Genomic DNA, 14,550 nt, shown 5'->3' with positions numbered 1-14,550 from the left:
TTCTTATCAGTATCCAGGACTGCAGAATCTGCATTTTTTTTGGTATTTAATCATTGTCAAAACTCCCAACTTTACAATAACAATTAAAGGTTTATTTACATTAAACCTTCACATCAGGAGGAAGTCTCAAAGCACTTAACATAAATGACTCGGAGACCAAGATGAGTCAAAAGTAGGGTCAAAATAATTGGCATTAATTCATCATGATAATTATCCTTGCATTTGAAACAGCGCCTTATCACATCATTGAGATTTTAGTGGATTTAGGAAGCAGGTTGGGAGGGGTGAAGCAGAGAGGACTGGAGGATGGAGTTCGAGAGAGCGGGGGCACATAGATCAGTGAGCTGCAAACCAAGGGCATCAAACAGCCCACTTGGAAACGGATCCCTCAATGATATTCTCCTCCCCAATTAACGAACCCCCATCAGAAGGTTGCGCTGTATAAAGTCCTTCTCACCTGGAAGTGATCGAGCATTTGTTTCCAGGACAGCAGCAGAAGCGCCTCTTTCCGGATCTTTTTCGGGATCTCAGAGTACAGGAGGGAATTCTCCCGACTCCCATAAGACATCCCTGTTGAACAAAATGGCTCCCAGTGTTACTTAGCAGGACTCAATAATAACAACTTGCATTTGTACAGTGCCCTTCACGTAGAATAATTCCTGATGCTTTATAATGGCAGAGTTGGTGCCGAGCAAGGGCTAAGAGAGAGGGGTGACCAGAAATACGATCATAGAAGTTGGCGGGATTTACGACAGATAGAGGCACAAATGGAGGGGTACAGCTAAAACTGCATAGCTTGCTATTGAGGGCGCTGTTTGGCAATCTTCCCGCTGCTTCTCCAGCTAGGGCCATCCTACATATTAGGGCTTTGGCTTGCAGGATTAATAGGAGCTGAGTGGGATGACTTCCTGCCCCCAGTGACTGGTCTGCCCCACCAAACCCTGCCGACGAGCCAGGCTGGTCTGTGCTGTGACTTGGAATAGCGTGGACCTGCCTGGCTCAGGAACTGGATGCCGAGACCGCCACAGAGGGCCAACTTGATGCTGACATTCTGTTGCCAAACCAGTTCTGCTCCAAAGACAGTACACACAATTGGGAGAGTAGAATATCCATCTTTTTAATTTAATAGTGTTCTGCTGCCGACTTAATTCAGATACGAATGTCCTCCAGATACACTCTGCATTGATCATAGAACACTGCAAACCATTAGCTCAGAAAAATGACTGAAGGGGATATCTCATCTCATCACATGAAGGATTCAGTGCTCTGCATTACAGTGGCAACAACAACAACAACAACAAGATTCCATTTATAAAGCGCCTTTCACGTCAGGAGGACGTCCCAAGGCGCTGCACAGTTGGGTCATGACCCGAGCAGGGGGGAAATGGTCAGGGTGAGGGAAGGGAGGGAGCGAGGAGGGGGGAAATGGTCAGGGTGAGGGGAAGGAAGGGAGGGAGCGAGGAGGAGGAAGAGAGTCGATAGGATAGGGGGTGGGGGTAGGCGGGGGGAAAGAGAGAGAGATAGAGAAAGGGAAGTTGTCAAGCTACTCTTGTGCTTTGCAGCTGGCTCGGGAATGGCACAATTGTTGCTACAGTCAAGCTCGTGTAAGTTTGATCTGTATCAATCATGTAATCGCCTAAGTCATATATCTGCCCAAGCCCCGTTCAAGCTTATAATTTATATTTTACGCAAGTTTGGCATAACTCATCCTTTGCACAAGTCATATTAAATGTATGATCCCAACTGATAAGACTTTGGTGAGGTTTACTATACTTAACAGGATTGAGAGGTGAGGTGACCCTTAAGGTAAGGGGTGAGACAGGGTGGACTCCAACACTCAACATGGTCCCGAGCAATACAGCAAGGGCTTAATAATCTCAAACTAACAATGGGATAGCAATGTGACGGTGTGTGAGACAGGGAGAGACAGCATTTAAAAAAACAGATGAACAGCAATGATCTTTTCCAATCCTGCTCGCTCCCACGGCACAAGGAGAGAGAAATGATTTTCAGTTTTAAGGGTACGATGTGACACAACTCACCCAAGTAATAGACGCGGTGGGAGTGTGGGCCCGAGTCGTCGTGTTTTGGAATGAACTGGAAATCGTGAGGTGCTTTGTTGATGATGATGCCGGGGTACTTCCTGCTGCTGTGGATAATCTCTCGCACCCCATCCCATGAGTGCTTCTCCACGTAGAACGGTGTCGGAGTGTCATCCATTTCCACCACCTCCGCACTCTCGGGCAGGGATTCCACCCCAGCCATCTCCTCGGCTCTCGCTACACAGCTGTGACCGGAGCGAAGAAAGAGCAAAGGTCTTTCAGATGGACAGACAGAGATACAGAGAAACAGGCGGCCACGAGACTGAGACACTGTTTGCACGCAGGCAACAAAAGCACATTTACCACAGGCCAATCTAAATATATATTTAATGCTCTGCTCAGTCAGCGAAGCCACTGCTCACTGTAACATTCAGGGAACGCAGATATCCCTGGTTTGAATTCCCTCGCTGTGCTGAGTTATCTGATCTCAGCCAAGATGGTAAAATTGGCAACATCCTCCCTTCTCTCCACTCCCCCACCCCAGAGAGGTGAAAATCAGACTGCTATTCAATGACTCCTGCTCCCAATTGAAGGCAAAGCTGGGATAACCAGCGATGTCCCCAACAACTGAACATCCTGCTTACAACAACAACTTGCATTCATATAGCATCCTTCACACAGGATAGGGTCGGACACTGAGCAAAGGAGAAGGGGGAGGGGGCTGTGACCATAGGTGCAGTCAAAGAGGCAGGTCTTCAGATGGGATCTGAAGATAGATAGGGAGAGGGCGAGATGGAGGGCAAGGAGATCCAGAGATTACACTCACAATCCAGGCTCAAACACGATGAAGAGTAACTATGTCAGAAGGTGGCTGTGTTGGAGAGTGACTAGCCCTAGCAAGAGTCAGCGTCTGCAGAGGAGACAACCTTTTTTTAAAAAAAAACTCTAAGGAGACACGCCCCACAAAGTCAGGGATCCCAGCACAGATATGCTTAATTTCTTCAATAATTTAACTCTTTTTTAAAAAAAAAGAAAAACAGCATCACATCCACACACCCACTCCACTTCATTCTGTGAACGAGCCCAGCTTAGTGACCCGTTCCCAAAATAGTCGATGGTGGTGGCAGAGAACCACCATTGATTTTATCCCCTCTCTAATTCAGGAGTGCGGAGGTCAATTGCTATCTCCTAATTCGGCCATCAGATAAGCCAACACAGACCAGGTTAGGAGAGTTTGCAATGTTCCCGTCTGTAATGTTTAACGCATTTACCACCAGGCCTCCCCAGGGGCCCTGATCATCAACATTTAAAACAGCAATGCGCTAGTTTTACAGTTTAACACTCTGGCACTTAGCAACAGGTTCCTGCACACCTCATCCTCCTGCACTTCTGCCTGCACCTCCTCAACACGCGAGAGAAAGGCTAACATCTGATGTTGCTCCTGACGTCGCTGCCTATCTCTTTCGAGCTCATAATTGGGCCAGTTCGGAGCCCCTGAACTTTGCCTTCTCCTATCAAGGACATGTCAGCTTGCAGCCACACGCGCACATTCAACAGGCCTGCGGTGCACGCACAATTCCGGTCTGGGAAAGAACACACAAGAGCCTTGTCCTTAAATGACTACACTCTGCTTCATCTGCTTGTCTTCCTAAAAACAAACACAAAGTTGCCTTCATATCTTTCCATCATAACACCTCCACTTAAAACTTTCTGTCCCGAATCATTAAAAAGAGAGACAAATGTGTTGTAATATACACTGGCTGTTATTTCTCTATCATTATATGTGGTTCATCATTCACACTGCACAGTGATGGTTGCAATAAAGATGAAATACACTGAGGTAGCATCCTCTAAAGAAAAAGAATAATTTACATGTTTGTATCATGTTGAAACATCTCAGTAGCAATAATCCTTGCATTTGATATCACGTCAAAGTAAGTGCTCCGCTTCACGGAGTAAATTATTAAGTAAATTGTCTGTGTATTTTGTGGGCGAAACACGGCAGCCAGTCACGCATGGCAGCCATGCATTGAGTGACCAAATTATTATTTTTTTAGACGATTTTTACCCCAGGAAACCGATCCGCCAATCGACTAACAACCGGGTTTCTACTTACTACGAGGTCATTTAGAGTAAGGAAATTTGCGTACGGTTTTGCCCCACCCTGGAGTCGAACCGGGATCCTCTTGCCTGAGAGGCAAGTATGCTAGCCATTATATCTCAGGACCCACAAGGTCCCAGTGTAGCACACACATCTCAAAGCACTTACTGTCAAATGCAGTGAATGCTTTTAGAGCCATTTTGCGCACAGTAAATCCCACATGCAGCCAGGAGCGATCAATTCGCTGGCAGAAAATCCACTTTCCAATAATGTCATGGGATCTATCACCTTCACCCGAGGAACAGGCTGACATCTCTACTGAAGGCGGTAAATGAACTGCATTTCTGTAATCAGTATTTGTGTTTCTACATTAATCACTGTGCAAAGTACTTCTGCGAAAAACTTGTAAAGTTTAAGATGTTTCAATGTGATCCAGAGCTATATCAAATGAAGATATCATTGTTGGGCTTTGCTGTGCTAACAGCAAGTGGGGCAGTTAAAGAGATAAAAGTTCGTAGTTAGGGAGTGAGACAGAGAGGCAAAAAGAATAATGGAAAACACAGAGTTAGAGAGGCATAGAGAGAGAGAGACTGCGCACGCACACACACAAACCTGATGCCTGCACTGTTTTCATATGCACAAAGGCACAGTGCTGATATCAGACCCTCTCCAATGCTTCCAAATGCAAAACAAAAACAATGCAGGTTTGAATAGCGCTGGAGCTGGAATTAAATTGAAAAAAATTCTACCATTATCTAATTTTATGGAATGTTATTTATATCATTTCCGGGGATTTTGCAGTGTTTATTGGTCACACGCTCCTATAAACGCAGAAGAACCCGTTACTGTTGCTCTACCTAAATAACGTGGCAAAATTCTATAACCTTCAACAGTCAAGAGCTCGAAAGCCAGCTACACAGAGGGATAAGGAGGCAGGATTGGATAGCCTTTGTATCTTACCTTTTCCAACTTTCTGTAGTATCGTCTTCAAGTTTAACTTTCTTTACTCTATGCATTAACAGGCTAACAAGCCTCAACCAGGTTCAGCAGCCTAAACAGAAAGGAAAAAAAAACAGCAGTTTCAATACAGCACCTTTGTTTCTCTGAAAAGTTGGAAATATCCAACTTAATATATGTAGGTGGGTGCTGAGTAATTAGGACCACATGTGCGATATCTTGGGCATGACAGGTGAGACGTGATGGTGCTTTACTTTCCTGTCTAACTCAAGGCTACACTGGACACTGGCTTCACCCACTGGGCCATCAGAGAAGCTCTTTCAGTATTATTTTTAGTAAATGTTAATTTTATTAAAATAAGGCTGGGGGAAAGAGAAATGCAGGGAAGCCAGTATTCTTTAATACTCTTCTGACAACATCTTGAATTGCTCCATCATAACCTGCAGACAATTGTATTCTTCCCATCCCCACGTATATATAACCTGGCTCAGTTAGAAACGCTCTCGCCTCTGAATAAAAAGGTTGCCAGTTCAAGTCTCAGGTCAGAACTTTGAACTCAGTGTACGCTGACATTCAAATACAGTGCTATGGGAGTGCCGTCCCTCAGATGAGACATTAAACTGAGGCCCTGTAGATGGATTGGTGCTATTTGAAAAGAGAAGAGTTTCTCTTGATGTCCTGGCCAGCAAATGCCCCAGGTAAAATTGATCATTCGCTTCATGGCTTGAAGTGGTTTGTGGACCATTGCTGTGCACAAACTGGCCACTGCGTTCACCTACAAAATGCACAGTCACTATATTTTACAATAATATGCTGTGAATGGCTTTGAGACGACCTCCTGACATGAAAGGTGCTATATAAATATCAAATGCAAGGACTATTTTATTATTATACAGCTCAGAAGTACGGTCTATATACAGCTACTGTCTGTAAGGTCAACTGCTCTGCTCAGTGTTCCTCTGTGGACAGGAGTCCTGTAGCTCAGTGGTTAGAGCACTCGCCTCACAAGCAAGAGACCTGGGTTTGATTCCCGGCAGGCGAAACCTTGGGAAATAATAAAAAAAATAATAAATTGGTGACTTCAATCCACGACTGTTTGTGGGACACTGCTGTGTGCAATTGGCTGTTGCGTTTTGCCCACAAATATACTTTACAGTATATTCTGTGAAGCGTTTCGAGACGTCTAGAAGACGTGAAAAGCGCTATATCATATGCAAGTATTATTATTATGATGATGATCAGGACAATATCACTACACCATAGCAAACTCCCAGTGCGGATACTCAGCTCAAGGTTCCATTGGTCGCAAAGCATTTCCCATGAAGGACATTTACCAGTGTAACGCTCAGCCCTAAACTCAGCGCCAAGGAAAGGAAGCAGGGAGGGGCCATAGTTTGCCTGCCGGGGTATGCAGAGTCTACCCACAAACAGAACAACAAAAAATTACATCTGAATAGCGCCTTTCACGTCGGGAGGATCTCCCAAGGCGTCGTTTTTTTTTTTGTTGGGTCGAGCGTTGCCGGTTACATTTGCTCCCTCTCGCTCGCTCTCGCTCTCTGAAACTGTTATTTCAAATAAAACTAGAGAAAATGGGTCAAAGTATGTTTACGAGAGAAAATGGACATCTCCCGGTACAGTGCGAAAAAAAGCAAGAGGAGAGAAGCAATATTCTTTGCCTCGCACACTACCAGCACTTTCAGAGAGCCAGCACGGGCACGAATGGTCAAAAGGCTGCAAGACTATCTTACTGCTGAGCAAAACTGCAGGTTTGCTGTGGTTTTCATATACGGGGGGGGGGGGGGGGGGGGGGGGGGGGGGTTGCACAACTTTTAACGCACATTAAAAGGAACCGAATTAAAATCGCCGCAAGACCTGATTGAAACGGTCCGAGGCCGGACAGGGTACCCTCAAGCAGTTCGCCAGTGTGTTCTCTGACTGCTTCGTGGCCACTCTTGTACGAACGCTCCGAGCAGGACTCCGCTCCCCATCCCCCTATCCCCCCCCCAGCCGTTGCCATAGAAACCGCCACTGCCCACACGACCAAATAAAAAAAAAACATGCGCCAAGCGAGAGCAGACCCCAATTGAATCTGAATTGTGCCTTCGTAGCTACCCTGCTGCATGCTAAGTGCGGTTTGCCTATTGCACATCTGAGTGCACGTGATCCCCGGGGAAGTGAGGGGGCGGGCGAATCAGATTACCAATATGTTGGAGACGCCACTGAAAGCTACAGCACAATCCCTCGTTGTTCTACAGGGCTCTACCTTCTCTCCGGCCTCCACCAGTCCTCGGGACGCAAGACCCACACGCAGAGACTTGCTCCCCGGCGAGCTCTCCGTTCCGCCGGATACAGCCAGAAGCAGGCGCGCGTGCTCAAAGGGCAGACATTTCTGGTTGAGACACATCACTGTGTGCATGCCAGGCATATCTGGAATACCTCCAAAGTGATGTGACTTTCAAATTATGGCGTCAATCACTCGCACCAGTTAGCAATACTCCAGCATTTTATATCTGTATCTGGACCTTACAAACAGTCCCCCGATTTAATCTGATTATCACATGTACTCACGGTGTTGAGCCTCATAGGTCTCTCACCTCCGGATTGGAAGGCTGTGGGTGCAAAGCTTATGACGGCACTTTAGCTCAAATAATGCTAAGCGCTCGTGCATTGTCAGGGTTCAGGCAAAGAGCTAAACCAAGCTCTGCCCGCTCTGCTGGTTCAGGCAGATGTTAAAGATTCCAGTGCTATTTAGAAGAAAAACAGGAAGATATCTCAGGATCCTGACCAATATTTCTCCGCCCCGATCCAAAATCCACCCCCCAAAAACCCCACACATTAAATCCAGTCGGTCTTTCAGTTCACTGCTGCTTGTGCGACGTTGCACGTTTAGCTGCTAAGTTTTCATACACTGCAGCAGTCACTACACTTCAAAATAACTTGTGGTGCTGTTCTGCAGGAACGTGCTGTATCAAATACCACTGTTATAAAACGGTTTGAAGTAAAAGCTGTGTAATTAGTCTTGTTTTATTTTCCTTCCTGTTAATAATTGAATCTTAATAACAGGCTTTCAGAAGAGGACTGATTAAGGATTAATTAGCTAACATACCAGCTGATATTGCTTCTGATGAAAGACCGTGGTTTGCTTTGTCCTAATAAATTGCAGCAAATGATTTCCTGGATGTTGGAAGACAGTGTCTAGGTTCCTGGTACATTTGTGTTTCAATACGATACTGGGATACATGGTTGGGGTTATGTTTCCTCCTTAGTGCGTCAATTCTCTGTCTTTACAAAGGCTGTGTGATTTTCAGAATAAGTCTAAATGGGCCCATGTAGATCAAAGTTCAAATGTGGTTAACTCCATATCAGATTGATGGCAAGGAAGTCTCACCTAACAGCTGAATGGGCGCCGAGCCCAATTTTCAGCTAACTAAGCACAGACCAGCGATCGATCCAGGCACTTTCTGAGCTCTACATTTGGCGCAACAAGAGGTCTCTGACGTGAATGAGCACTCGCGTTACTGGATTAGGCATTTCCTTCATTTCAAATTATTTTCCTTGGGATATCCTCCCGACGCGAAGGATGCTTTACAAATGCAATTTAGTTTGTTGTTGTTGTTGTTGTTTTCAGTTTGGGTGTAGCCTCCCCTTTTTAAAGTGCTTTTACTTTCGATTCATTCCCGACCCAGAACCTCAGTCCAAAAAAAAAAAACGAGCGAAGTGCTGAGATGAAATGTTTCCTCCAGTTCGAAATCTTGCTCTGCATTTTAGGAGCCCAGACATTAAAAAAAAAATCGTGCTTGCTGGACCGAATCTAAAAATAGAGAATCTCTTAGCACAACTCTTTGGAATTTGACCTCTGCCAGGAATAACATTTCCGTATGTACAAATCTCCAGCCCTCCCCCACCCCCAATGATCTGGACTAACACCCCAAGGTGCGCACTTACTCACTTTCACCACTTACCCTGAAGCGAAAAATGTTGAAATCTCAGGCGCAACTCAACTCGGATACAATCAGTATTAAAATAATCCTTGCGTTTGATACGATCAGGGTAAATCGTCAGCTTTTAAATAATGTTAAAAATAGCATAACAGACCAAAATAGTTTAGTGAGCACTCTGTGATATCAGGGATGATGGTTGGGGAGGAAGAAAACATTCAGTTTTGAACATTCCCCAGTTAGTGACCTTCTAGATTCCTGTCCTACACACAGCATATTAGAGGAGCCCTCCTCATAATATTCACAGCACGTCAAACACACTAGTGCAATAAGATCCCTCACAGGTACTGCGTACTGTGGAAAATTTCAGTTCGGCTCCATTAACACAGGGCCCTTATGTCCTGTTTAAAGCAGTGTGCACAACAACAACAATAATAATAATAATCCTTGCATTTGATATAGGGCCTTTATCATGTCGTCGAGACAATTCAACCTAATTGATGTCTAAATACTGTAATGTGAATTGCCTATGTCACATCACCTCTACCCCAGGACCCCAGGATGGGCAACCTGAACAGGGATGGAGTCCAGCTCTTGGAAGACTTAACACCACAGCCCATGTTTGCATGTTAGCCACGTTCCTCTCACAGAGCAGCAGGAACCTGGGCACATCTGCACAAAATGGATCACAGTTAGATCTTAAAAGAGCAAAAATGGGCTTAGTGGACAAATGCATTGTTTGGTATTGACGCGTACAGATCAGGAATGTTCTATTTTCAATCCAGCAAATGGACTTTAGCAATGGAGACCAAAAAACAGCCCTCAGTGTCCCTGATAAAAGGAAGTAAGAGAAAGAAATCAGCCAGGGTTCAAGATTATTCGAAATGTAGACATGGTCAGACTCAATGGGATTGCTTCCAGTCAAATAGCCAAATCGACACATGCTGTGTAAGTTCTCATAAAAAATGGACACTTGGGAGAGGTAACACAGAGAATCCAGCGCTAGGAAACTGTAGCCCAACACAAGGAGAGTGCAAGAACGAGTACTTATACAGGAACCTTGTTATATCGCTTACAAATGTGAGGGTACCGGCAGGAGAAAAGGTCTGGAAGAGCTGGCAAAGTTTGGGGAGGGACAAGCTCATGAAGGGATCAGAACAGTAGATAAGAAGTGAAGAAACAAAGGGTTTAATCTGTTAAATCCCTTGGTTAATAAGAGGCTTCATCCTATTTCTTCAACTGCTCCAGTAGAAGCCAGAAGGCGAGAGGTTCAATTCTAAAGGAAACGGAAAGTTTACTGACTTCAGGCACAAGAATTCTCCTGGGACGCTGTCTGATGTCAGCCCACGGGCATTTGTACAGATCAATCAGAAGCAAGGACTCTTTGTACTAAAAACAGAAGCAATCGCAGTCAACTTTGGCCACGTTCACTGCAAATTCTGCAGCAAAGAAAGCTTTAGTCTTTACATCTGCATCGAGGGCTTGAACACATTGCCTTCCGATGTAATTTCCTCCCCTTTCTGGCTGCTGGCCACTGCATATCCTCCTTCCTTCAGGGAAGCAGGATGTGTGGCCCCCATGAACCACCCCCCACACAACCGAGGCTAATCTCAAGCAGAAAGCATTGACCTGACTGATTTGAAGCAAAATGTTCTTCCTCCCCACCCCACCACCCACCCTGTCCCAAAACAGAAAATCCACTTCCATCATTGGTGGGGATTACCTACCAAGAGGTGCCACTAAACAAGGGACATCTGGAGCAATCTTTGTTCTGTAGGACCTCAAAGAATGCGTCATCTGGGAGCAATACCCCAGTCACCAGTCTCCAGGGTAATGACAGCAAGAACTCCTACTGATCCTACGACTGTTGATGCAGTGACTGGGAGGACTGTGTGAAAGTAACTCAGAGTGACACTCTGCCAGCTTACTTCCTACCCTTTGGGACAACAGCTGCCTGTAACAGCACAACCAAAGTATTAATGTGTTGCGCAACCTCAGTGTGAATTGATGACTAATCATTTTAGGCATCGGCAACTGCCTCTGAGGATTCCAGTTACTCTCCCTTCCCTGCCCCCAAAGGAACATGGATAGATTATTCGGGTTATAAAATGCCAAATGTACAAATCTTACACTCACAGATTTAAACAAATATCAGAGTGGAGGATCCACTGGCACGGAAGCTGAAACACTGAATTCACAATATAGTAATTGTACAATTGACTGGAAAGAGTAATTGTAATAATAATAATCCTTGCATTTGATATAGCACTTTTCATGTCTTCTCGACGTCTCAGAGCGCTTCACAGAATAGACTGTAAAGTGAATTGATTGTGTATTTGTGGGCAAAATGCAGCAGCCAATTTCGCACAGCAGTGTCCACAAACAGTTGTGGATTGAAATGTCCAATTTATTATTGTTTTTTTTCTTGAGGATTATCATCAGGCGTGTGGAGTAAGGAAACTTGCCCAAGGTTTCGCCCTCTGCTGGGAATCGAACCCAGGTCTCTCGCTTGCAAAGCGAGTGCTCTAACCACTGAGCTACAGGACTGCACAAAATAGACAAATACAGCGGACAATTTACACCCAGCAAACACCTATAAACAACCAGGACATGAAAGATCAATTTACCGGTAGGGATAATGGTCAGAAGATACACATGAATTGTTTTGTTCCCTTTTAGTCTCTTTGAAACCTGGGTGTAATGTGCGGTGATTTCTATAAGATTCTTAATAAGGAACCCCTCGTGTATGTCATGCTGTCTTGTGGGAACAACATTAAAGAGCGCAATGTCTTTCAGAGCAGAGTTCCTGTGCGTCATCATGATATATTGCTGGGTAGCAGGAGGAATCCTGACACAGTTTCCATATTAATAATCATAAATCTAGTTGTAAATCACTACACATTAGACCTCAATGCCTTTCAGATAGTTTTCTGGAGAGCCAGTTGGGTACTCAACATTAACACGTTACGCATGTTGCACTGTAATTCAAAACAGGCACGGTATCAAGTGCAAAGCAAATAATTACTGCTCGCTTGCCTAACAGAGCATGTCATTCACAAGCAATCTTCTGGCTAAGCCAGTTGGATTCAATTGGCTCCAACCAGATATTTTTCAATACCAAATGCGAGAAGGTGCACGTGTGGATGGTGGGTAACGATGAATGGAGTCCTGTAGCGTACTGGAGTCCTCTGGTTAGTGTGCTTGCCTTGCAAGCGAGAGAGCCCAGATTTGATTCCCAGGTGGGGAGAAACACTGGGCGAGTTTCGTTACTCCACACGCCTCTGTTTACTTGCAGTAAGTAAGAACCTGGCTGTTAGTTGTTAGTTGATTGGTAGTTCGCTCACTGGGGGTAAAACTAATCCTTTCAAAAAAAATATTTGGTCACTCAATCCACGACGGTTTGTGGGTCACTGCTGTGCGCAATTGGCTGCTGCGTTTCGCCCACGAATATACACAGTCAATCCACTTTACAATATATTCTGTGAAGCACTTTCAGATGCGATAAGGCACTATATGAAATGCAACGATTATTATAGAACAGCATTCGGCTCAACTATGATTCCTGACTGTTCACACTCACTGTCGGATTTCACACATGAATAATGGCCATTTGCATTGCACAGTGACTGCGAAGTCTCACCCACCAGAAAGAAAAAGGAGTCAAATGCCTTCAGGTAAGGAGGAAGGTGAAAATTGGGGGAAAAACCCGAATTAATTCTAATATTCAAATTACAAGCCACATTTATAACCATTCTTGACTTGCTCAATAAATAAGGAAAAGATACTTGTGAGGTACAATACAATATTACATTTGTACCGGGCCTTTCACGCCAAGGCACAGGTATCCCCTGTACTGCATGTTACTGCCCGGCTCCGACACAGTCTCGTGGCCACAGGATCTACTAGACAACATTTGTATAATAATAATAATAATAATAATAATAATAATCCTTGCATTTGATATAGCGCTTTTCACGTCAGGAGGACGTCCCAAAGCGCTTCACAGAATATACTGTAAAGTGAATTGACTGTATATTTGTGGGCGAACGCGGCAGCCAATTGCGCACAGCAATGTCCCACAAACAGTCGTAGATTGAAAATGACCAATTTATTATTTTTTGTTTTGGAGGGATTATTATTAGGTGTGTGGAGTAAGGAAACTTGCCCAAGGCAAGTATAGTGCCTTTCAGGTCGGAAGGACATCCCAAGGCGCTGGACAGACAGAATTACAGACCCGAGCTGGGGGAGGATGGAGGGCGGGATGGGGGGAAATCAGGGAGATCGAAAACACGGTTAAAGGAGGGTCTTGAAGTGGGTCTTGAAGGTGGCGAGGGAGGGGGCGAGACGGAGGGACTGCGGGATGGAGTTCCAGAGGGTGGGTGCAGAGTGGCGGAAGGCAGGGGAGCAAGGAGGGGGACGTGAAGCAGACATTTATGCAAGAGGTTTTTAACACTGAATACAATAGTAGCAAAGAAATCTCGTTCAAGTTGAGAGCTATTTGTAGCTTCTCCCAATGGCTATTGGGAAGAGGCACGGAGGCCATTCAGACCAGAATAACCGATTCAAATCCTGACCGGGACTGATGTAGCCGATGCTCAGTCTGGCTGGCACCCGCGGAAGGCACTGTTGACTTTGCATCCCTGAAATAGTGAGGGAGCAACTCAAGGAAGATTCCTGCACCAGATTGCCAGTGAAAGACCACTATGTGAAAGTTCATTTGTGGAATATTACAGCACAGAAGGAGGCCATTCGGCCCATCGTGCCTGTGCCGGGTCTTTGGAAGAGCTACGCAATCAGTCCCACTCCCCCACTCTTTCCCCATATCCTTGCAAATGTTTCCTCTTTAAGTGCCTATCTAATTCCCTTTTGAAAGTTGTTACTGAATCTGTTTCCACCGACCCTTTCAGGCAGTGCATTCCATACCGTGTAGGTCAGTTGAGGACAAGATCGGGATTGATACTCCACCCAAATTGGCATTCTTCACATGTCAACCTAAGACAGTGAGATTCAGAGCACTATTTGGCAACGATGGGCATTGCAGCTGAGCCACATTCTGTCCCCGCACACATGCACGTTCCAACAGGGAGCACTGAGTAGCTGTCCGGACTGGTAATCCTACCTGATTTTTCTCCTCCCCGGCTCTACAAATATCAATCTCTTCCACACCCCTCCTCTGCCTCTGTGTCTCACACATACACACACGTTTTCTTAAAATGACTCAAATTAGCAAATCCATTACACGAAAGTGAAACTGAGCTCTACTGACAGACAAAGGTCTCGGGTTGTGAGGTGCCTGTACTAACGCCCAACTGTACTCCGTACTCAGCGCGTCAGCAATTTTTTTTTGGGGGGGCATTGCTGTGAGGGAACTGGGTGTTGTGCGTTTTGCCCACAAAATACACAGTCAATCCTCTTTACAGTGCGTCCTGTGAAGCGCTTCGAGACGTCTCGACGGTGCGATCAGGCGCTGCATCAAATGCAAGGAATTATTACTGCTATTATTATTATTATT

The 14,550-nt window shown here is 45.2% G+C and overlaps 1 protein-coding gene across 1 annotated transcript in view; it reads right to left on the bottom strand.

Moving 5' to 3' along the window:
* LOC103183541 (dipeptidyl-peptidase 9) overlaps nt 1-14,380 on the bottom strand; it is a 29,291-nt gene extending 14,911 nt beyond the window's left edge. The window contains 4 exon segments of the mRNA XM_007901096.2: nt 458-570; nt 2,043-2,287; nt 5,104-5,194; nt 14,158-14,380. Of these exon segments, the coding sequence (XP_007899287.2) occupies nt 458-570; nt 2,043-2,287; nt 5,104-5,159 (414 nt within the window). The 5' untranslated portion in view covers nt 5,160-5,194; nt 14,158-14,380.
* Between the last annotated feature and the right edge of the window lie 170 nt (nt 14,381-14,550).

This window comes from Callorhinchus milii, unplaced genomic scaffold (assembly GCF_018977255.1).
Source record: "Callorhinchus milii isolate IMCB2004 unplaced genomic scaffold, IMCB_Cmil_1.0 Scaffold21, whole genome shotgun sequence".
Classification (NCBI taxonomy): domain Eukaryota; kingdom Metazoa; phylum Chordata; class Chondrichthyes; order Chimaeriformes; family Callorhinchidae; genus Callorhinchus; species Callorhinchus milii.
This window is presented reverse-complemented; position numbering and strand designations above follow the sequence as displayed.